The sequence below is a fragment of the Podospora pseudocomata genome, chromosome 4, assembly GCF_035222375.1.
Source record: "Podospora pseudocomata strain CBS 415.72m chromosome 4, whole genome shotgun sequence".
Taxonomy (NCBI): Eukaryota; Fungi; Ascomycota; class Sordariomycetes; order Sordariales; family Podosporaceae; genus Podospora; species Podospora pseudocomata.
In genome coordinates, this window is record NC_085888.1 from 2033188 (window position 1) to 2054664 (window position 21477).

The window sequence follows — 21477 nt, forward strand, 5'->3', positions numbered from 1 at the left end:
CGAAAGATGAGGTTCCTGTTAGCCACCTGTTGTCTCGACCTAACAGGCATCCAACTCCAGCGGTTGCGTCGGTAGATTGTCGCCAGCAAAACTGGCGGGAAAGACCTTTGAGCCTCCAACGACCAATCTATTCAAGACGAAAAGCATGGCCGGTAGTGGGTGAGGAATGGCAAAGTCGTGGGGGACCAATGACGGAGGGATCTTGGAGATTGACTGGCACGGCTGCTTGGAGCTGAATATTGCAGAACATTTCCTCGTCTCGTTGTCGGTTTAGGGAGGTGGGTGGGAAAGTAACGTTCCATGCCTTCCTTGGCTGGGGGAGGCTGTCAGCGGAGAGTAACCCTGGAGGGAGCCGCACCTGAAGTCTGTCGAGACGATTGGGTTTCGTAGATTTGACTTCAATCATTCGCCAAAGCCCTGTCCAACGGGGGCCATCACATCACCAGCAGGCCGTTCGTGGCCGTTGTAACCTGGACAGAGGAACACACAGTGTGGGCGGTATGGCTGGGCACCGTGGGAATCTCGTGATAGCACGGGCCACATGAACTCTAACCTCCCTCCCGTCCACAAACAGCAAGCACAACCCGGGGACAGGTTGAAGAGGGAAGGCGTTGGGGTGTCATACTTGCCATGGAGGGAGTAGTGGATGACAGGCGATCGGGGCACAGGTCCATCGCAACCTGCAACTTGTGCCACCACTGCTCCTCAAGTCCCCGGTCCTATGATAAACGTTTCATCCACTGCCATCATTACCAATTACCACTACCGTTGACAGTTCATCACAGGTATCACATTGCTTGAGTGACTGAGCCCTCCGAATCCCGGACATACTCGGCGTGGAATATCACAAGTGTTGTTCTGGGCCATCAGTCATCAGCCTCCGCAATCCTAAGAACTCTCTGCCCTCCAACCTACCCGCAACGCCTTGCTGTGCTCTGAAGCTCCAATAGAGGCCAAAATGAGACTCATCATCAGAGACAACGGAGAGGCTGCCAGCCGATACGCCGCCAACTACATTGTCGAGAGAATCAACATCTTCCGCCCTGGCCCAACAAATCCCTTTGTACTAGGTCTTCCTACCGGATCCAGTCCTGAGATCGTATACCGAATTCTTGTCGAGAAGCATCGTGCCGGCAAGGTCTCGTTTCAAAATGTTGTGACCTTCAACATGGTAAGCCGACCTTTCTCTCTATACCGGACCGCGTGGCTGATTACCACCACCTCCAGGACGAGTATATTGGACTCCCACGAGACCATCCCGAGAGCTACCGCTCGTTTATGCACAAACACTTCTTCTCGCAAATCGATATCAATCCGGACAACATCAACATGCTTGATGGCAACGCCTCCGACCTAGAGGCCCATTGTTCCGACTACGAAGCCAAGATCAAGGCTCTGGGAGGAATCAACCTCTTCCTGGCGGGCATTGGTGAAGATGGCCACATCGCCTTCAACGAGCCCGGCTCGAGCTTGGCCTCTCGCACTCGCGTCAAGACACTTACCTACGACACCATCCTCGCCAACAGCCGCTTCTTTGGTAATGACGTGGGAAAGGTACCCAAGATGGCCTTGACTGTTGGAGTTCAGACTATTCTCGACTCCCGCGAAGTGGTTGCCCTCATCATCGGTGCCCGCAAGGCCATTGCTCTCCAACACTGCATCGAGCAAGGGGTGAATCACATGTGGACCTTGTCTGCCTTGCAGTTGCATCCATATCCTCTGATTGTGTGCGACGAGGACGCCACACTGGAGCTGCAGGTAAAGACGGTCAAGTACTTCAAGAGTATTGAGCAGGTTGCTCGATCCAATGGCCTTGAGCAATGCCTGCCTCTCAAAATCAGCACCAGTCATGTGCCCACGCTTCATGATACACCACCGTCCCCGGCGCAGACGCCTGTTCGGTTCAGGATGCGAATCCCCACGAAAGCGGAATTATTTGGCGAGTCGGCGTACACGGTCGAGTCCGGTTGCCCTTCTCCCAGATTAGACTCCATGTCGGCTCGAATCAAGAAAGACGAACGATGCCCTTCACCGCGCTTTGATGCCATGTCCAGTCGGCTCAAGAGTGACAAGGCCGATCACTCCGACCATGATCGGGCGCCTGATTCCGACAGCCTATGGCGTTTTATTTTGCCGCTACAACTGCAAGACCACAAAGATGGCCACAGCGGCACAACAGACTAAAACGAATGGTAACTGGGTTAGTCACGGGGAGTTAGGCATCTGGGGTCGAAGTTGCAACCGCCACTGCCGTGGGTTCTGGTTTCTGAGGTGACTTTTAAGTTTTGTCTACTGCCCTAAAAATGCACTTCACATAGCTCTTTTTCCGAGCATTGAGGCTCAAATGCATGAGTGTGAATGAAGGCCTGGTAGTCGGCGGGCCGCGCCGCATATCATCGCTTTCTTTGGTGTGCCCCTGAAAGTGAAGATTCGGCCCCCACGACCCCCAACTTTGCACTCGGCCGCCTTGCTGTGGTCTGAGGGCACAATTGGCAGCCCACCTTAATGATTGGAAAGATGGCCGTCGTCGGAGAGCCATATCAAACATCAAGCATTGCCAGCTGATTTGCACTGTGGCTTGCCCACTGCCTCACCAGGCACCACCACAGCTGGCCTCAGTCTTGCCCATAGTCGGTAAGTATAAGCCATGGTCACACGCAGGCAACTTTTGTGGCCGTTTGTGGTGATTATGCATACAAAAGGGTATTGTGATGGGGCGTGGTCTAGGTGGTGGGTGGGTGTGGTGTGGTGGTCATGGACTTTTTGTACTCTAACTACCCACCCGGCTCAATAACACCTTTCTCAGCAGGTTTTCTCGATCTCTCATTGTGATGAAAAACCAAATGGTTTTTTTTGGGGTTTATTTTTTTTTTAACAATGGAGCTCCTCTGTAATGAGACGCTCGTCACAGCTGCGTGTTTGAATGGTACGGCGGCGGCGGAGGCTGGTGGTGGTGGTGTTTTGCCAGAGTCGATGCTCCAGCTTCATATTGTCGTTCCTGCGGTTACGGTGCTTGGGTTGATTGTTTTGGGGACGTTGATGGGGATGGTGTTGTTTTTTTGGAGGAGGAAGTACGCGCTGGCGGAGGAAGGGGGGGATAAGAAGGGGGGGAAGTGGTGGATGGATAGTGAGAGTGGGAGTGAGAGGGGTGGTAGTGTGACGATGAAGACACAACAACAAGAGGAACAAGGGAGAAGAGAGGTGGTGAAGCAGGGGGGGAGGACTGAGGATAAGGAGTTGCCGCCGCCGCCACTGAAGTTGGTACGCAGAGAACGAGAGACTACACCACTGCAGGAGGAGATGGGGATGGGGATGGGAATGGCGATGCCGGAGGGTATATCTTCTGGTTTTGGAGTGGGAGGGGAATTGACGAACGCGCTGGTCTGGGCGAACTTTGGACCACCACCTCCTCCCAGCCCACCAGTACCACGAGTGCCGTCGGAAATGGTATTATCACCACCACCACCACTACCTAGCCCAACTTCCCAGAGACCAAACAACACCAGGTCTCTAATCCCCCCTCCGCGACCGTACAGAGCTCCCAATCGGAACACCTACCCCAACCAAGCGCTCCAACCACCCCCTCAGCATGGTTACGCCCAGCTACGAAGCTTGACACAATCAGCCTCGCAGCCAGAGATGAGGCAGCAACCGCACCATAGCGTTCAAGCAAGTCTGTCGAAAGAGCGGTGCTTGACGCAGTCAACTTCCCAGCCGGAGATGCGCCAGAGGGAAAGGGAGAAGAATACGGTGTTAATGACGAGGTTGGAATACAACCACCCAGATGAACAGAGGGCAGCAGCGTCCAAGTGGGAGAGGCCTGGGCTGGGGCTGGGGCTGGGGTTGGGGATACCAAGGCAGAGTTTTGACGGGGAGAAGGGGAAGGAAAGGGAGAGGTTGTTGGCGAGGAGTAGTAGGAGGTTTTCGGTTTCGCAGAACTTTTAATTCTTCAGGTGCCTTATGTCATGGTTAGGTAGTGAAGAGTGGATGGGAAGGGCTCTTTAGGTTTGTATTACTATCTTGGAAGCATTTCTTGGTGAGAGGATGGTGAGCCAAACTATTCCATGTATCATTGCTTGAATGCGTGATAAAGCGCATCGACTTGAACGGATGACAGTGGCAATCCCCACCAAAAACAGGCCGAAATGCCATTGACGCCAATGCTTGATGCAGGAACAACACCTCAACGTTCGGATGGTTTGTCTGGGGGAAATGTGGGCTGGTTTCAGGGGTCATCCCATGTGTTATCTTCGTCCATCCCATCTCCGTATCCCATCTCTCCATCCCGTCTCTGAGGACCGGCTCTCATTCCCATCTCTCAGCCCCATCTCTCCAACGCCCATTCCCCTCGGCCTATTCACTCTTCACCTAGACAGAGCACTCACAAAATCATCACAAATCACATCACCATCAGTGCACACAAAAAGCTCTCTCCGAAGATCATGAGTTTTCATTCCAATCCATCGATCCTTTTCCATAGCTAAACACAGCGAGCACCCCCCATCCATCATTCCACAGGATAGGTATTGTCCCTCGCGCAAAAAGGCTACATAAACAACAAAAATATACGTATCCGAAAAAAATACAAAAATATCTCCAAAATCAAGTACAAAAAAGTCTCAGCGGCGGGTGTTGTTATCCCCCCTCCTGTCCGAACAAAAAAAAAAGAAAATTACCCCTTCATCATCCACCCAGCTAATATCTCAACACAACCTTGCTCCCCTTACTCTCCCCCCTCCCATGCCCCGCCCTCCAACTCTCCTCCTCGCTCACAACCTCCCTCCTCTCCGGAATCGGCACCAAACTAACACTCGTCCTCCTCCTCTCCCTCCCAACCTTCATCTCCACAACCGGCTTCGCAACACAAACCTTGTGCAACCAGTCAACCTCACTCTTCTTCTCAACTACTGGCACAGCCGCCCACAACCCCTGCCCCTCAAACCTCTCAAAAGGATCCTCCCCCCTCTTCACAGCCCTAATCTGCCCCAAAATCTCCACCTTCCTCGCCTTCTTCTGAATCGTCTTCCTTCCCTTTTGCCTCCTAGCAGCGCTCTCAGCGTCTTCAACAGCACCGTCAACAGTAGGGGTGTTAACACCCTTAGCCAACCCCCACATCTGCTGCGACGGGATTACAGTCACAGCAGCAGGGGGCGCCCAGAGAGTGGCAGCCGGCTTGGTAGGGACAACAGCAGGGACCTTCGACCTGCTCGACTTGTGAGATCTGGAAACAGAAGGCTTGGAGCGGGAGTGAGTCCTAGCAGGGGTGGACACGGGGGTTTGCTCAGGCGTGGTCTGGCGAGAAATAACGAGGGACTCGCGGATGCGATGGCTCAACCGGCGCTGAATGTCCTGCACCGTCTCAAACGTTGTCGTCGCCATGGTGGGCTCCTCTGTTGGGATGGGGGGAGGTGGTGGGAAGAGGGCGGAGATGGAGGTGTTGCGGCGGCGGTATTCAGCCTGGGCAAACTGCTGGGCGAATAACCTCTCTTGCTCCAAAGCTTCAATCTGGGCTTGGATCGTGTCCCTTCTGCTGCGGGTAGATGAGGAGGCCGAACGCTCACGCTTGGCCTTGGAAGCCTGACGACGGAGCTTCTTGGCGGCGTAGGAAGAGATAGCTGGGTGGACAGACTCAAGAGGGCAGGTGATGGCCAGAGAGCCAAAGAAGACGGGGTGAACGTTGGCTACGTCGTAGGTATAACCAGTGGCAGCGGGGTGGAACCACTCGGAGCGAGTGATCAAACTCTTGGCCGCGAAGACGGGGTGGCGGACCGAGGAGTCAAACTTGGCAGGATAAGAAAGGGCGAGGGCCTCTTCAAGAGCGGCGTCCCATTCGGCGGCGGTGGCAGCGATGCGAGTAACCTTGGGGTAGCTAGCGGCAACAGCCTCGTTCAAAGCGGCGCGCCAATCGGCAAGGCTGAACTCAGGACGGGTGGTCTTCTTGGGCTTGGCCTGCCCCTGAATCCAGTTGCGTTCAGTCTTGGTGACTGCCTCGAGGGTCCAAAGAGAAGTCGACTTGAGCTGCTCAAGTGGCTTGCGCTCAACAGGACGGGGACTACGGCTCATGAAACGAGCAGCGGGCTCCTCAGTGGTGGTGCGGTATACGGTACGGCTGGGGTCGACGGTAAAGAGACCTTGAGGCGAAGAAGATCTGCAAACGACAGGCGGGCTCCACACACCAGTAACAACCGACACTGGCTTGGATTGAATCCAGTTGCGCTCAGTCTTGACGACAGCCTCAACAGTCCAAAGAGAGGTCGAGGCAAGCTTGTCGAGGGGCTTGTGGTCAGCCGGGCGAGGGCTTCTGCTCATGTACTGAGCAGCAGGTTCCTCAGTGGTGGTCCGGAAGACAGTGCGGCTGGGGTCAACCACAAACAGACCTCCCCGCGAGGAAGATCTATCAGTGACAGGTGGGGTCCACAAGCCAGCAGAGACTGTCTTGTTCTGAATCCAGTTGCGCTCGGTCTTGCGAGCCTCGGTCTGAGCAGTCCAGAGGGAAGTCGATACCAAACTGTCGAGAGGCTTGCGCTCAGCCGGACGGGGGCTGCGGCTCATGTACTGAGCAGCAGGCTCCTCGGTGGTAGTGCGGTATACGGTGCGGTTCGAGTCAACGGCGAACAACCCACCCCGCGAAGAATCTTTATCCAATGTGACGGGTGGGCTCCACAGACCTGCAGAGACCTGCTTGACAGCGGTCTCGGCCTGGGTGGATTTGATGGGGTGGCGAGGAAACTGGGGTTGCTTGGGTGCCGAGGCCGGGGCAGCCGGCACTTGCGACTCGGCGACGGGGGCGGGCGGAGCTGGGCGGGGGTTGGAAGGCAGGCCAATCCTGGCAACAGGCTTGGACACGGGCTTCTTCTGGACTTGGGCTTCGGGCTGATAGACGGCATCGTTGAGGATCGTAAGGGCATCGCTCTCGAGGGTGGCAGAATCACGCTTGCGGCTAACAACCAGCTCGCTGGGCTCAGCAAGGCCAATGACAATGGATTGCTCGCGGGAAGACTGGTCCTCATCATCGGACTCGAGCTCTTCAACATAGTCACCCAAAACAGAGTCCTCAGAGGGAACCAAGCTGCTTCTAGAGGGGACGTTGTCAACCTTGAGTAGGCTGGCAATCTCCCAGAGGGTGGTCTCATCGAAGCCATCGTCGCTACCATCTTCATCAGAGTTCATGCTGTCAACGATGTCATTGTCGTCATCGTAATCATCAAAGAACGAAGAAGAGTATTCGTTGAGCTCAGTCTGCTGGGAACGGACAGGTGCACCAGAGGCCATGGTACCAGGCATGGCCATCAAGACAGGAGGGCGAGCCTGGACGGAGGCCGTGTCGGACTTTTCTCCCCAGGGGAACTGGAAGATGCCGAGAGTGCCCCTCTTGTTAGGCAAGGGCTCGGGGTTCTCGATGATATCAGGGAGAAGAGTGACGCGCTTGTTGCGACGAGGCGGGCGCTGTGTCACCGGACGAGGAGCCTTCTGGGGCTGAGGCGCCGCAACCTGTGAGACACGCTTGACTGGCTCAGCTGGGGGAGCAGCTGAGGCCCAGACGGGCTTCCAGAGTCCGGTGGTGGACCGGCTGGTGTTGGTGTAAGGCTTGCGCCAGAGGTGGGTGCTGTGAATCTGGAGGGGCTCCGGCTCCTTTCTGGCCATGGGGCGGACAGAAAGGCTGGGGAGGACAACCTCGGTCTCGGCAACCTTGATGGGAGCAGTCCACAAAAGACCAGCAGGGGCGGAAAACCTGCTTGGCGGGGTCCAGAGCCACTCGGCCTTGGGCTGCTCCGGAGAGGGCTCGGGAGTCTGCTCGAGGCACTTCGCCGGGAGCTCTGGGACAGGGGGAACCTCTTCCTCTTCCGGAAGATTGATGGAGGATGCGTCAGACTCCGGGGGAGTTGGGCTCGCAAGCTGAGCTCTGGTGAGCTGCAAGAAGTTGACGCTGCTCTCGCGGAGGAGACGGGCGTCCATGTACTCCATCTGCGCCTCAGTCAAGCGCTTCTGCCACTTGCTCATCTGAGCGCTGCCAGAGTTGCGGACCGAAGGTTGCTCCTCAATCTTGGACATGCTGCTGTGCTTGGACAGGCGAGCAACGCGGGAAGCCCTGCGGTCAGATCCGATGCTCACTCTGGTGTTGGCGGTCTCGGGGACAATGTTGGCAACGCTGGCGACAGAGTCACGCTTGACGGCGGGTGAGCTGGTCTGGACGCTCGAGAGAGAGTCACGACCGATGTCGTGCTTCATCTCCTTCCAGTGATCAACCTGCATGCCCATTTCCTTTTCCATCATTTCGAGCAGGGCCAAACGCTGAGAAGGCGTGTCAGCATTGACTTCAGGCTCCTCCAGCTTCTTGAGCTGGGCCTGAATCTGTTGCAGAGCGTGTTCTGGCGACTCCAGAGGGGAAGGCTCAGCGTGAACGATGACGGCCTTCTTGTTGGGGGTGCGAAGCGAAAGAGGAGTAGGGGGTGTCTTTCTGCATCCCTTCTTGCTCAAGCAGTCCTTGGAAAACGCAGGGCACTCGTCACCAACACGCCTGTGCCACTGGCTCTGAGGTGCAGGCTTGGGCGCAGAGACAGGCTCGGGGACTGGTTCAGGCTCAGGCTCCTCGGGGGCCGGAATGGTTACTTCATCGTCCACGAGCCAGGATTTCCGCATACCGAACTTGGAAAAGGTAGACGTGTCGAGCATGAAAGGCACGTCATCGCTGTTGCGAGACTCGACAACCCTGGTCTCCTCCTTGGGCTCTTCAGCAACCTGCTTAGCAGGCATCCGAACAGCGGCAGGGAGACCCTGAGCCGGCATGATGGCCATGGGCATGGCGTACTCGGGAGAATTCATGGAGCTCCAGTTTGTGGCTGTTCCCAAATCGTCCACAGTAGTCTCGGTCCAAGCTGAGGCTCGGATTGCAGGAATGACTGGCGAAGACTTGCGCTTGTCTTCTTGCTTGCCAGCCTCAAAGGCACTAATCCATGCCTTGCTTGTTTCGTCCGTGGCTTGGACATTTGACTCTTTCCGCGGAATCTCGTCCACTTCGAGGATGCTATCAGTCCGTACAGATGTCTTGGTGGTGCGGTTGGACACCGTCTGATTGTCGGCTTCACTTGTAGAGGAAGTAGTATCCAGGTAGGACATGGGAATTCTGGGGAGCTCGGGCACTGAGGAGGATCTGCGTCTAACGGACTTTGACCTGGGTGGAGCGGGGAAGAGGAGAGTCATCTTCTCGTCAAAGGTCATGCTCTTGGTGTTGTTGGGTTGTGGCCTCGCAGGCAATCCCACGCTTCTGGGAGCAGGTGGGAGCGGGGGGAGCTGAGTAGGGCTGCCAGAAGTCGCATCCAAAATGGACTTCCTTCCCAAAAGAGAGCTGGCAGACTTGCTTCTGCGATGGCTGGGAGAAGCAATGTTATCCGGCTTGCGTGGGATAGGTCGCGGACGGTTGACGACTGAAGCAACCCTGGCCGGAGCCTTGGAAGTTGGGGCTGGCTTCAAGGGCAGAGTGTTCGCCCTGCTCATGATATTTCCAACAGCAACCGGGTCGTGATACTCGATGTTGTTGATGAACATGATGGTCTTGTGCTGCGACGAAGCACCCATCTCCTTGCCAACCTGGATGCCGCGAGCTCTTGGGTTGGTTGGGAGACCAATCGTGGGTCTTCTCTGGAGCGGCGTCTTGGCTGCTTCCTGAGGAGGGGTGTCGGGCGAGGGAGGCAGCTGTCGCGACGGGCGGATGCCAGGTCTTTGGATCGGCTGAGGGACGTTGGCTTGCAGCAACACTGTTACTGGACGAACGTCATTTTGGGATGCCCTCGCAGGTTGAGGGGCAGGAGTCAGCTTCTCAGGGGTCCAGGGCCGTTGCTCCTCTGGCTCTGGCTGGCGTGGTGATCTACGACGAGTCTCATCACTGGCAGGAGAAAGCTGGGCCGAGGTTGTGGAGGCAGAGCTGTCGGCTTGCAGACCTCCAGGGAAGGCACTCTGACGGGATGAAACTGAAGCCACCTCCTTTCTCTTCATGCTGGCAGCCCGCTTGACGCCCTCCTCGGGAGTCAAATGCATCGACTGCATGACGGACCGGTGCGACACCGATAGGCTTCCCTCCTCCTCAATCCTGGTCTGTCTCCTCTCCTTATCCGCCATGATCGCCGACTGAAGATCAATAACCGTGATCTTGTTTAATGGGTTACCATCCTCGTTAGACTGGAGGACTGGCTTGCCAATCACTGGCCTTCCCCCTGTGGAAGATGTCCTCTTTCCAAAATCGCCCCACATGCCCTTCTTCTGAGAAGCCGATCTCTCCAACTGGCGGACATATTCGGAGCTCACGGGTGGCGGCATCGCTGGTACTCCTTGGGTAGCGACGCTCATGGCGAAGGGGAACCCAGCACTGGTCTCATCCTTGGTATTTGGTACCTCTCTAGGGTTGACGAAGCTCCTCGATGAGCGAATGTTGGCCTCCTTCAAATCCTCAAACCGGCTTGGGGGATATTCCGAGTCAGCGGTCGAAATATCACGACTGATGTTGATGCGTCTCGGTGAAGGGGCCTCGGGAAGCCCAGAGTCGGATTTCCTAGACGAGATCAAAGTCATGGCGCCAGCCGTAATGAAAACTAGAGGTTGTCAGTTGAAGGAACCAGCAGGGCAGTGTACAACTTACCGATCAGCACCAACAGTCCGCCGGCAGGGAGAGCTGTCCTAGCGGCAGATGGGATGGTGGTGATGCCGAGCAGCATCACAATGCTGGCAGCTGTCCAGCAAATCAGACCTAGCAAAACTGAGGTGAGAGACCTGGAGTTTGTCTTCGCAGCACCGCCACTCGAGTAGGCCTTCTGGATCAGAAGAACAATGATGATAGCATCCAGAGCCAGCACAGCAACGCCGACAGGGAGAGCCGAGGTCGTCGCGAGGCAATAGTCGTCGGTCTGAGGTCGAGTGAAGCCGACAAACACGGCACCGGCGAGAAACCGGGCCAAAATGAGAATCTGGGGTAGCAACTGCACCACCGAAAGCTTGCCCCCCTTGTTAGAATTCAAAGCCCACAGCAAGAACTGTTCGATCGAGAACCTCGCCAATTGGTCGAAAATAGAAGCGAAAATAACACCGATTTGACATGGCATCGATGAGCCTGTGGTATCGATGAGCGTCGTAGCAAAATCGATGGCAGCCCATAGGGCCGAAGAAATAAGAAATAATACGAGGACCAGCCTCTGGCTGTCGCGGAATACCGCAGCACCATGGCCGTTGATGTAAAGAACGAGAGCCGCCGAGGCAGCATAGACCACGCTTCCACTATACCAGTATGTTAGCTAACCTCCTTCACGATGTCCATCCTCATCCTCCGTCTTCTTCACCACCGCCCACAACAGACAACACCTCGACTCCGGATAGGACACATAGAGTGGCGAGAGAACTGACAAGGTAAAGGCCCCAATGAGGGCCTGCGTGGTGGTACCGTTGTTCGCCATGATGGACGATGATTAGAAGTATAAACGAGACAGAACGAGTACAGAGAGAAACTCAAAAGGCCCAATCAATGGGGGGCAAAAGTATTAAGGTAAGAATAGAATAGAATGTTAGTTGAATGAGCGTCTCATAGTGATCGTTTCCCGCACGTCACGGCGTTGATGTTGTGAATAGTGTCAATGACAGGCAGACATGTCAGGGCCCATGCTGTGTCGTGCCAAACAAACAGAAGGAGAGCAAAAGGCAAAGGAAAAGAGAAAAGAGAGGCGGTTCTCGAAGAGAGTCCCGGCCGGGGCTGCTGGTGCAACGCTTGACGGTCAACGCCCCCGGATCAGCTGGGTTCCTCGCGGGGTGGGATGGCGGACATGGGACAGTGGAGAAGGGGTTGATGAGAGGAGGTAGCAGAGAGGCTGCCAAGGCAGAGCTTGTCGCGCTTGTTACAGAGCCCCCCTAATCGCCATCCAGTCAAGGCCCGCGGCGAAAAGTTCCGTCTGGACTTCGCTTGCAAAATCGTTTCCTCTGGTAAACGGGAGCTAAGCCCAGTCTCGCCATCTGTTGTTCATGCTGGCGCGAGGCATGGGCAGGCATTGGACGAGAGGCGAGGCTGACAAGGCCAATGCTCGGCGGTTGCATCGTGACCCCGTCCTTGGTGTTTCACTTGAAACCTGAGATGTCGCATCTCGCACAGACTCATTGCAGAAACTTCAGCATCTGGCAGCAGCGATAAAAAAAGAGTAAAAAGAGGGGAGACCCTGTCGTCGTCGCTTCTTTTCTCCAGAGCTTGGGATGCCCAGTCTGTCGTCCCGAACGGGCTGTCCGTGTGCCCAAGCAGCTGGGAGGAGGATGCCAGTTGGATGGGCAGACGCTGTGACTCGTGACGAGGATAGCTAACTGTAAAAGGGCGGCGAAACAGTCATCAGGCGCTGGATGATGTGACGACGTGTGTGTCTGTCTATGAGCGTTGATAGGATAATTGCTTCGTCATCGCCCGCGACCGAGTTGGTGGGAATGGAACACATTTGCAACGCGCCGTGGGGTTGGTCTTTGTTTGGAGTGATATGCTGTGTATCTCCAGAATCCATCCGAGGGCCTACTCAAAGGCTCATGTATAAGACTGAGGTGAGCCTTCTGGTGCACGATGTTGGACGCGTCTAAGCAGCGGGACCACCCCTCCTGGTCGTTAACAGAGAGCTCATCGAAGCAGTGCACGGACCTTCTGCTGCTTGCACTGATAAGGAAGCTGTGGATAACTGATAAGCTTCAGTGACTATCTCTTGACATCCAAGTCAACAACATCCTAAGGCTTTAGAACTTGAACTTTTCGCCTTGCAATTCGAACAGTGTTATTCATTGATCTCAGTATACAGCTTCCAAGGATTATTCTCAGTCACCAAGCTTTTAACCCACAACTTATCATTTAGTCACCGGCCGCCTGCCGTTCAAAGCCCAGGTGTTCCAATAGCCTCAAGATGGAGTGTGTCATGATTTAACCGCTCTTGCCTGGCACGAGATTCATTCGCCGACGAGATCTAAAACATGAACACATCAAGTTCACAACAGCCGCGTACAATTATCAGCCTTGACTACGTCTTTTAACGAAACGAAACAGCAACCCTCACACAGTGTTCCTCGTAGTCCTGTCATGAGTGAGGGGTAACAATGAGGGGTTGAGGCTCCAAGTCGTAGCTATCTGGAATACCTACTTCGTAACAGGAGGTGACCCGAGTAAACTACAAGGCCTATTTCATCCCGAGTCTCATTATGTCGACGATCCAACGGCCCGGACCAGTAGGCCAATCCGATGACCTGTATGCCGACGGCAAAGTCATGACAAAGGCGCAATTCTGGCCGCATATCCCACCACCGCCCCGTAGTCATCAGAAAGGCGTACCGATATGTAGGCCAGCCCCATCGGCATCTCAACGCCGTGTTCTCGGAAAGCAGCGGTCCACGGAGCAGCCGATGGCTCCCGAGGAGGGGTTCCCATCCGGGACCAATCATTTTATCGCCATTTCCAGTTCCTACATCTCCATGAATGATGTTATCTCATGCTTGAAGATAAAATAGATACCCACAACAAATACATCTTGAGCCACTGTGTCATTTGCTTAGTATTTACCTGTCTCGGTGATGCTAACCGTCCGTGTTAGTCTCGAGGTAACCGAGTTAGCATCAGACCAACAAATCTCGTATCACATCTACACATCACCAACACCGACGGGGATAAATGACTGTATTCCGTGACTCATTGTAACCACACTTCTGGCTCATAAGCATTAGGATCACGTATAAGACTCTCGTCATTCTCTCCTACTCACGAGCCTGTTTATACCTATCCTAATCATTTCACAACCCCTCGCCTCCCTTAAGGTCCCTCACACCACCGCCAACATGCCTCGTCAAGACCTCGAATACCCAAAAGAAGCTCACAACACCGTGAAGCGCTACAACCACCTAGGTCAGTCCCCTTTTTTTTTTCCCCTCCAACCAACACCAACAAACTAACCATCCCCCCAGCTGAATACTCCCTCCGAACAATCCACTCCATAATCAACTCCACCCCCCTCCTCCACATCTCCTTCAACACCCCCAACACCCCCTACCCAGCCACAATCCCCATGATCGGCCAAATGGGCTCCTTCGACCGCCCCTCAGCCGACCTAGGCGACGTCCTAGACCTCTACATCCACGGCTACATCTCGGCCCGCCTCACCAACCTCACCCGCACACCCTCGGGCCTCCCCATCACCGTCTCCGCCTCCACAGTCGACGGCCTCCTCCTCTCCCTCACCCCCTTCTCCCACGGGTACAACTTCCGCTCCGCCGTCTTGTTCGGACACGCCACCGTCGTGACAGACCCGGCAGAGAAGCTTTACGCAATGGAGCTCATCACGAATAAGGTGGTTCCAAACCGGTGGAACGAGGCCCGGACACCGCCGACGGCCGGCGAGATGGCTGCCACGGCGGTGATGAAAGTCAAGATTGATACCGGCAGCGCCAAGGTGAGGACTGGGCCGCCGAAAGATGACAAGGGTGATTTGGAGAATGAGGAGGTGAGGGAGAAGGTGTGGGTTGGGACGGTGCCGGTGTACACTGTGCTTGGGGAGCCAAAGGTGGCAGAGTATAATCTGGCAAAGGAGGTGCCAAAGACGTTGGTGGAGTGGAGGAAAGAGGTGAACCAAGACGCAAAGGTGTATGCTGAGCTCGCAGCGGTGAAAAACTTGGCTCCAGAGAAGAAGAAGCAGGATGACAACTGAGCTGTGGTGAAAAATGGAAAAGTTTTATGCTTGTTTATGAGTCAAGGAAGTATTTGATGATGAAAAAGGGAAGGATCTCCTGAGCTTCCGGTATCCTTGTATGCCAACACGATGAAGCGTGAATAAACAACATTCAAACAACCCACCCAATGATATACCTCTCAAATGCACCCCTCCATCAAAAGTGACCACGTCTAAACCCCTCTAACCCCCGATCTATTCCCCATCATCCTTCCCAAGCAACACCAAATTCGCCACATTCATCACCGTAATAATCAACCAAACCAACACCCCAAACCCCGTGATCCACCAACTATTCCCCATCCTCACCACCCCCCCTTCCCCCTGCCCACTTCCTCTCCTCAAGAACCTCCTCAGCCGGCCCTTAACCCCCTCCTCCTCCTCCTCCTCCCCCTCCCCAGCAACCTCCCCCCCCTCCCCCCCAAAATGGCCCCCAAACCTCGCCATCCCCGGCCTGACCATCATATACCTATCCCTCCCTGTAAAATAAATCAACGGTGCCGTAATAAAAGGCAAAACCACACTCAGCGCCACCTGGCTCCCATTCAAAGCAGCATCCAACCCCTCCCTCCCCACCGCCGCCGCGATGACAATACTAGGCACAACACTGATCCCCCTCGTCACCAACCTCCTCAACCAAGGCCTCATCCTCCACCTCAACGCCCCCTCGCTAACCATCTGCCCAGCTATAGTACAAACAATCCCGGCACTCACCCCCGAAAACAACAACGCCAACGCAAAAACCGTCCCCGCCACCGGCGCGATGCTCCTAGACAACAAATCATGTATCCCAAACAAATCCGCATCCACCGCCTGCCCATACAACGCCGCCCCAGCCACAATCAAAATAGCGCTATTCACAAAAAGCGCAAAACTAAACAGTGCCAGCGCCAGCTCCGCAACAGAGTACTTCATCGAGTGTCGAATCGCCTCAAGGCTGGGTATATACCCCTTCAACCCATCCTCCTCTTCCCTTTCCCCCTCCCCCGTTGCCGGCACCAACCCCATCCTCTTGTCAAACTCCCACAACCTAGCCTGCACAACCCCACTCCCCAAATACAAACTATGCGGCATCACCGTCGCCCCCAAGATCCCGCAAGCCTGATACATCGCCCTCCTCTCCACCAGCTCCCTTGACGGTACATACCCCCTGAACACCTCCCCCACCTCCACCCCCTTGACCATTCCCAACTGCAAACAAAAACACACCACCACCGCCACCACCAACCCCACGACGAAATACTCAAACATTCTCAGCCCCCTCATCCCCTTTTCCGGTGCGTACCAAATCAGTATAAGCAACACCTCTGTTATGCTAAGCGCACACCCCGCCACGAGGGGGATTTGCGGAATCAATAAATTGATCGCTATAGCTGTCCCGATAACCTCGGCGATGTCGGTGGCAATGATTGCGCCTTCGGCGAGGAGGTAGAGGGGTATGTTTAACCACCACGGCAAAAAGGCCCGGCAGGCCTCGGCTAGGTTGAGGCCGGAGACGGTGCCGAGTTTGATGGAGAGGGCTTGGAGGAATATGGCAAAGATGTTGCTGAGCAAGACGATGAAGAGGAGCTTGAACTGGTAGGAGGAGCCGGCTGCGATGTCGGTTGCGTAGTTGCCTGGGTCGACTGCATTCCGGGGTTGTTAACATGCTGATGAAACGGAAAGGGGGACGGGGCTTACTATAAGCAACAGCAACCATGAACCCTGGGCCGACAAACTTTGCAAAGGTAACAACCGTTTTTTTGAGGTTGGACATTTTGGACTTAAAAGAGGAGGAGGTTGTTGTTATTGTTGTTGGTGGTAAGGGGGATGGCGGGGGCGCGGTGCAAAGGCGCTGGTGGAGGGAGCGGATTAGGGGTAGGGCGTCGCCTTCGGGGTTGGGGAGGGTCGTTTTGCTGGTGTTATTAGGGGTAGGGTCGTCTGCGGTGCTGATGACTGGGGTAGAGACAGCCGGGCTTCCGCCTCCGGGGTCATCGGGAACGGCGGTGGTGGCCATTGTGGCCTATCTCTGTTCTGTGCGAGATTGCTGTCGTGGGATGATGGTTCGTGATGGCAGCTACTATCGTCCAAGTTCGTCGTCGGCGTTCGCGATGTCGCACTCGACGATTGTACAGCGTCAAGGCAGCAGACAAAAAGCGCACCTTCTTGATGTTCCAGTCAAAAAGATCACGAGAAGGGACGAAAATCAAGAGCAAGGCGGACACCCGCTCACCCAACCGCGGAGTTTTCCCCGAGCCACTCAAACCCCTCGCTATTTTCCCTAAACAGAGAAGGGACGACTGAGTACACTCGGGTAGGTGTGTAACATGCGGCTCTCGCTCATCAGACTTCCGGATTCGGAGCTAGAAGACGAAAGTCAAGCCTGCAACAGTCAGCCACAGCCACCAGATGGGGATCAAGAAACAAATTGTCACCTGGGGAAGCCTCCAAAATGATGCCGTCATGCCCCAAAGCTAACGATTTAGCAGACATGTCCAACTGCAGTGTCGTCAACAGGGTCCGTGTAGCGCAAACCTTGTGTCTGTGATGCTGCTGTGTCCGAGGCCCTGCATATGTCGGACATTTTCCGGCATAGAATGGTTGAGAGACCAAAAAGATATGGGCAAATAGATCATGTTCAATCTATCTGAATATCTAACTTGTCTGGTTTGGTTTCGTTGGGCCAGTTGATGACCAGCGACATCGGGCCGGCCCTCCTCGTAGGTAGGTAACCCTCGGAATGGCCGGTCCTCTGTCGGGTGCTCCTGCACCACAACCACCATCGTTGAGGGGAGAGATCCCTTATCCATATCATTTCTGCCAAATAACCTGGCATTAAATAATTCCTGCTCGCTGGGCCGCAAGGGCCGTCTGCAAAATGCGTCATCAAAAGCGTCGAGAATGCAGACGGCGTGCCCTGCCGGCTGCCGGATCTGTTCCGAAGCCCAGCGCTTCTCCCGCGTCTAGTACACCTGGGCTGCTTCCGCCGTGGCAGCAGCAAGCTTAGAGCTCCTTCTTCTCCTCGTAGCCACCGGCCTTGGCCCTCTCACGCTCGCGCTTGGCATAGATGCCGGAGGTGAAGGGGTTCTCGAACTGGATGGCGATAATGTAGACAATGAGGACGTGGAGAGTCAGAAGGATACCGGCGGGCTTTCCGTAGAGCAGAGCGCTGCCGAGGAAGCTCATGGTGGAACCGTAGTACATGGGGGCGCTGGTGATGTTGAAGGGGAAGCCGGTGACCATCTTGTCCATCAGGATGCCAAAGTAGTCACCCAGGAAGGTGCCAGTGATGCCAAGCTGCCATGTCGAAGAGATAACCAAGATGTTTCCAAGAGCCAAGAGAGCGTAGGCAGCGTAGGTGACATTCTCGCCCTCGAGGGCGGGGTGCGATGGCTGGTCACGGAGGGCACGCTCGTAGAGGAAGTCGCGGACGAGGCCGAGAGAGAAGATGGTGGCGGCGAGAGCGTAGCATCCTTTTTGGGCGCTGCCAAAGGCACGAGTGATGAAGTGGTCACGGTACTCCTTGCGGGCAACGATGCTGTTCGGAGTTGAGCTGTTAGCAGCAGTCGGATGGCGTTGGATCCAAAGGGAGGAGAGAGCTCACTTCCAGAAGGTAGGGTTGAAGGCAATGGCAGCAGCAGAGACTATCGCAGCGGTCAGAGATGATCGTCCGGCATAGCTATTGGGCACAAGCGCATGAACATACTGAAGAAGCTGCGCTGGTTGAAGTCAACGTAGTCGACGAACTCGGTGAGAAGCTGAGGGATAGACATGATGGGCAGATCTGGCAGTGGTATTCTCAACAAGATGGAATTTGCAGAGGGAAAAGAACAAGTAAAAAGAAGCTTGTGATCACGAGTGGCACAGATCACAGGTGGATGTGGATGGACGCGGGCAGAAAGAAGCTACCCGGGCTGTCCCCGTTAAAAAATTGTGTGATGCTGTTTGCTCCACAAAAGCTTCTCAAAGCGTCATCGTCCCCCCCACACTCTTCCCTGCGGCAGGCAAACGCTCAAATGACAGGGGTAGCTACAGCGGTCCGACCCCGCTGTTCCCAACCTGGCGCGGCGGGACCAAGAGCTCCTTGATGTCGCATCTCAAAACCAACCACCAGCCAATCATTCCAAGTCTTGGACATAAATGAGACCAGATTGCGCTTCACTCATCGATTGAACATCATGGAATAACCTCACTCGTTCTTTTTTCTCGTCTTGTATTTGTTTACTGTCGTGCTTCGATGAGACCTTGATGACCACAAGCCATGGCGCCTAAACAACGTAAACCCACCCCAGGGTCCTCCTCAGCTTCGGGGTCCTCCCCCGCAAAAGCCATCCCCCATATCGACCCCAACAGTTCCTTCACCCCCGAATCTTTCGAGAAGGAACTCAAGTCTCTCGCTCAAAAAGCACAGTCTGAGACAACCTTGCATTACTTGACAGAGCAATCCATCATCTATCTCAAATCAGCCGCCTTGCTCTCCCTCATTGCGCTGTACTCCACCGTCTCTCAGCTCAATCTCTCCCCAACTTACGGCTCCATTCCATCATCAAAATGGCACTCCAAGCTTATCATGGCCGGGTGTTTCGCTGGATGGTCAACTAACCTCACTCTCAACCGGGTCTTGCCGTTCAAGCCCGAGAAGCTATTGCCCCTGCTGGCTGTTTATGTCCCCGTCGTCCAGTTCTTCTTGGGGAAGGTCAGCTCAACACTGACGGCACAATGGGGACCTTTGATCACGGAGGGACTGACGCTATTACCACTGGTGACAATCAGTGCGGCTTGTGTGGCTACCTACCTCGAGGGTGCAGATTTGCCTGGCTTCTTGCCAAGCTGGATTCGGGACGCCTTGCCAGGACTGGGCGGTTATGGGTTTTACAAGCTTTCAGAAAAGATTCTGGGCGGGTTGGCTGAGGAGCATATTGGACAGTCAGTGTTAAACACAAGAGTGGGCATGGAGCTGGCATTGGCCGGAAGTTATGCGGCTTTGGCGCCATCAAAGTTGCTGGTTTTTGCTTTGCCAGCCCTTTTGCATACTGCGCTGCTGAACACACATCTTCCTACTGGAAATGCGCTTGCGAAGTTAAACAAGGGTTTGGAGAGCGTTGGTTATGTGGTTTTGGACAGGAAGGAGAGTTTGACGGGATACGTCTCGGTTGTGGACAGCCCGAAGGAGGGATACAGGGTCATGAGATGTGATCACTCTTTGTTGGGTGGTGAGTGGGTCAAGTTCTTGAACCAGGGACAGTTCAAGGGCAACCAGGTTGCTGAGCCTATTTATGGTGTTTTTGCCATGCTCGAGGCAGTGAGATTGGTCAAGACCACTGAGAAGATCAAGGATCATGAGGCGAAAGCTCTCGTCATGTAAGTGATGTTGCTGTCTGTGGCTCCATGGACGGTGGAAAGCTAACATTCATCAGCGGTCTCGGCATCGGCACCACCCCCGCTGCTCTTGTGGCACATGGCATCGACACCACTGTCGTCGAAATCGATCCTGTGGTGCACGAATTTGCCCTCGAATATTTCCAGCTCCCCAAGAACCATACCGCTGTCATTGAGGATGCGGTCACTTACACCTCCCGTCTGGCAGCTGACGAAAAAGGGCAGCGCTTCGATTACATCGTCCATGACGTCTTCACCGGTGGCGCTGAACCCATTCCCCTCTTTACTCTCGAGTTCCTCCAGAACCTGAACGCGCTGCTCAAGCCAAACGGAGTCATTGCCATCGTACGTAACACATTCTTATTTTACTCTTGCTAACTTGCTAACACCATGGCAGAACTACGCCGGAGACTTCGCCCTCCCCCCACCCCGCATCGTCACCAACACTATCCGCTCTGTCTTCCCCGCTTGCCGTGCCTTCCGTGAGCACCCGCGCGACATGGAGGATTTCACCAAGAACCAGAGGGACTTCACCAACATGGTCATGTTCTGCACCAAGGATCCTTCTGGAGAAGTCAAGTTCAGGCATCCTAACAACAGAGACCTGCTAAACAGCCCGTCGAGACAAGCGTTCTTGTATCCTCAGCATGAAGTCAAAGAGGAGGACTTTGTCAAGGCTGAGGGAGAGGCTGAGGGAGTGTTGAGGGCGAATGATACCGAGAGATTGGTCAAGTGGCATGAAAGCAGTGCAATGGGGCACTGGGGCATCATGAGAACTGTGTTGCCGGATGCGGTTTGGGAGGAGTGGTGAGTGTTGGTCGAGGATATTTGTTGTAAATTCTGTGTAAAAGGGACTTGGGGAGGTAATTTCTGTTATGTCACCGTGCTGGCTTTGGATGTTGTGCGTTTGGTTAGTTTGGCGAAGCTGAACTGAGGGGCGTTGGGGCGTTCTTCGTTTGTTGGGTATGTCGCTATCGGAACATTGTTGGATATCGTCGGGTTGAGCAATCCTTTCATGCTTGTCTATGATTCCCAACGTCTTGCCAGCGGACTGAAAGATCAGCTAGCTCGCTTTGCAGCTGCTTCCCTCCTGGTCAGGAGCTATGTGGTCCCGTGTCGCCAAACCCACTACTGTTTCTCCCAGCCAGCAGCTCAGTTTCCACCTGACAAAGAGGTTTCTATCAAAGCGCCATCATTCTGCCAATTGCAGCTCACCACAAACGCTGCCACCAAACAAGTTCCAATGCCAAACTCTCATGGTACACCGTACGCTTTCACCCTGTTGCCAGCAAGCAATCAACGCTTGTTAGGAAGTGGTGACGTAAAGCAGACACCGCCTGGGCCCCCGGTAAAGAGCATATAATTCCCCAGCTGCCCCCGCTCAATCCATCCATCCACTGCA

The 21477-nt window shown here is 54.8% G+C and overlaps 7 protein-coding genes across 7 annotated transcripts; 4 read left to right on the forward strand and 3 right to left on the reverse strand.

Annotated features, from left to right (window-relative positions):
• Window positions 1-958: 958 nt before the first annotated feature.
• Window positions 959-2184, forward strand: NAG1_2 (Glucosamine-6-phosphate isomerase (Glucosamine-6-phosphate deaminase) (GNPDA) (GlcN6P deaminase); the record flags this gene model as incomplete). The annotated part of the gene is made up of 2 exons (XM_062890324.1): window positions 959-1171; window positions 1228-2184. The coding sequence occupies 2 exons, from the start codon at window positions 959-961 to the stop codon at window positions 2182-2184; spliced, it is 1170 nt and encodes a 389-aa protein (XP_062743604.1).
• A 693-nt stretch (window positions 2185-2877) lies between these two features.
• QC762_408675 (uncharacterized protein) lies at window positions 2878-3945 on the forward strand (the record flags this gene model as incomplete). The annotated part of the gene is made up of 1 exon (XM_062890323.1): window positions 2878-3945. The coding sequence occupies one exon, from the start codon at window positions 2878-2880 to the stop codon at window positions 3943-3945; it is 1068 nt and encodes a 355-aa protein (XP_062743605.1).
• Window positions 3946-4429: 484 nt separating this feature from the next.
• Window positions 4430-12570, reverse strand: QC762_408670 (uncharacterized protein). Its single transcript, XM_062890322.1, has 3 exons — window positions 11392-12570; window positions 10634-11265; window positions 4430-10586 (listed from the first exon to the last, which is right to left on the reverse strand). Exons 1-3 carry the CDS (start codon window positions 11439-11441, stop codon window positions 4696-4698), a joined length of 6573 nt encoding a protein of 2190 aa, XP_062743606.1. The 5' UTR covers window positions 11442-12570; the 3' UTR covers window positions 4430-4695.
• A 607-nt stretch (window positions 12571-13177) lies between these two features.
• Window positions 13178-14867, forward strand: QC762_408660 (uncharacterized protein). The gene is made up of 2 exons (XM_062890321.1): window positions 13178-13897; window positions 13957-14867. Exons 1-2 carry the CDS (start codon window positions 13831-13833, stop codon window positions 14694-14696), a joined length of 807 nt encoding a protein of 268 aa, XP_062743607.1. The 5' UTR covers window positions 13178-13830; the 3' UTR covers window positions 14697-14867.
• Window positions 13585-16713, reverse strand: SMF3 (NRAMP-like transporter smf-3; the record flags this gene model as incomplete). The annotated part of the gene is made up of 2 exons (XM_062890320.1): window positions 13585-16342; window positions 16398-16713. The coding sequence occupies 2 exons, from the start codon at window positions 16711-16713 to the stop codon at window positions 14913-14915; spliced, it is 1746 nt and encodes a 581-aa protein (XP_062743608.1). The 3' UTR covers window positions 13585-14912.
• Window positions 16714-17699: 986 nt separating this feature from the next.
• OPI3 (Phosphatidyl-N-methylethanolamine N-methyltransferase) lies at window positions 17700-18611 on the reverse strand (the record flags this gene model as incomplete). Its single annotated transcript, XM_062890319.1, has 3 exons — window positions 18403-18611; window positions 18301-18340; window positions 17700-18234 (listed from the first exon to the last, which is right to left on the reverse strand). Exons 1-3 carry the CDS (start codon window positions 18467-18469, stop codon window positions 17700-17702), a joined length of 642 nt encoding a protein of 213 aa, XP_062743609.1. The 5' UTR covers window positions 18470-18611.
• A 181-nt stretch (window positions 18612-18792) lies between these two features.
• Window positions 18793-20886, forward strand: QC762_408630 (uncharacterized protein; the record flags this gene model as incomplete). Its single annotated transcript, XM_062890318.1, has 3 exons — window positions 18793-20057; window positions 20114-20420; window positions 20473-20886. Exons 1-3 carry the CDS (start codon window positions 18958-18960, stop codon window positions 20884-20886), a joined length of 1821 nt encoding a protein of 606 aa, XP_062743610.1. The 5' UTR covers window positions 18793-18957.
• Window positions 20887-21477: the final 591 nt, after the last annotated feature.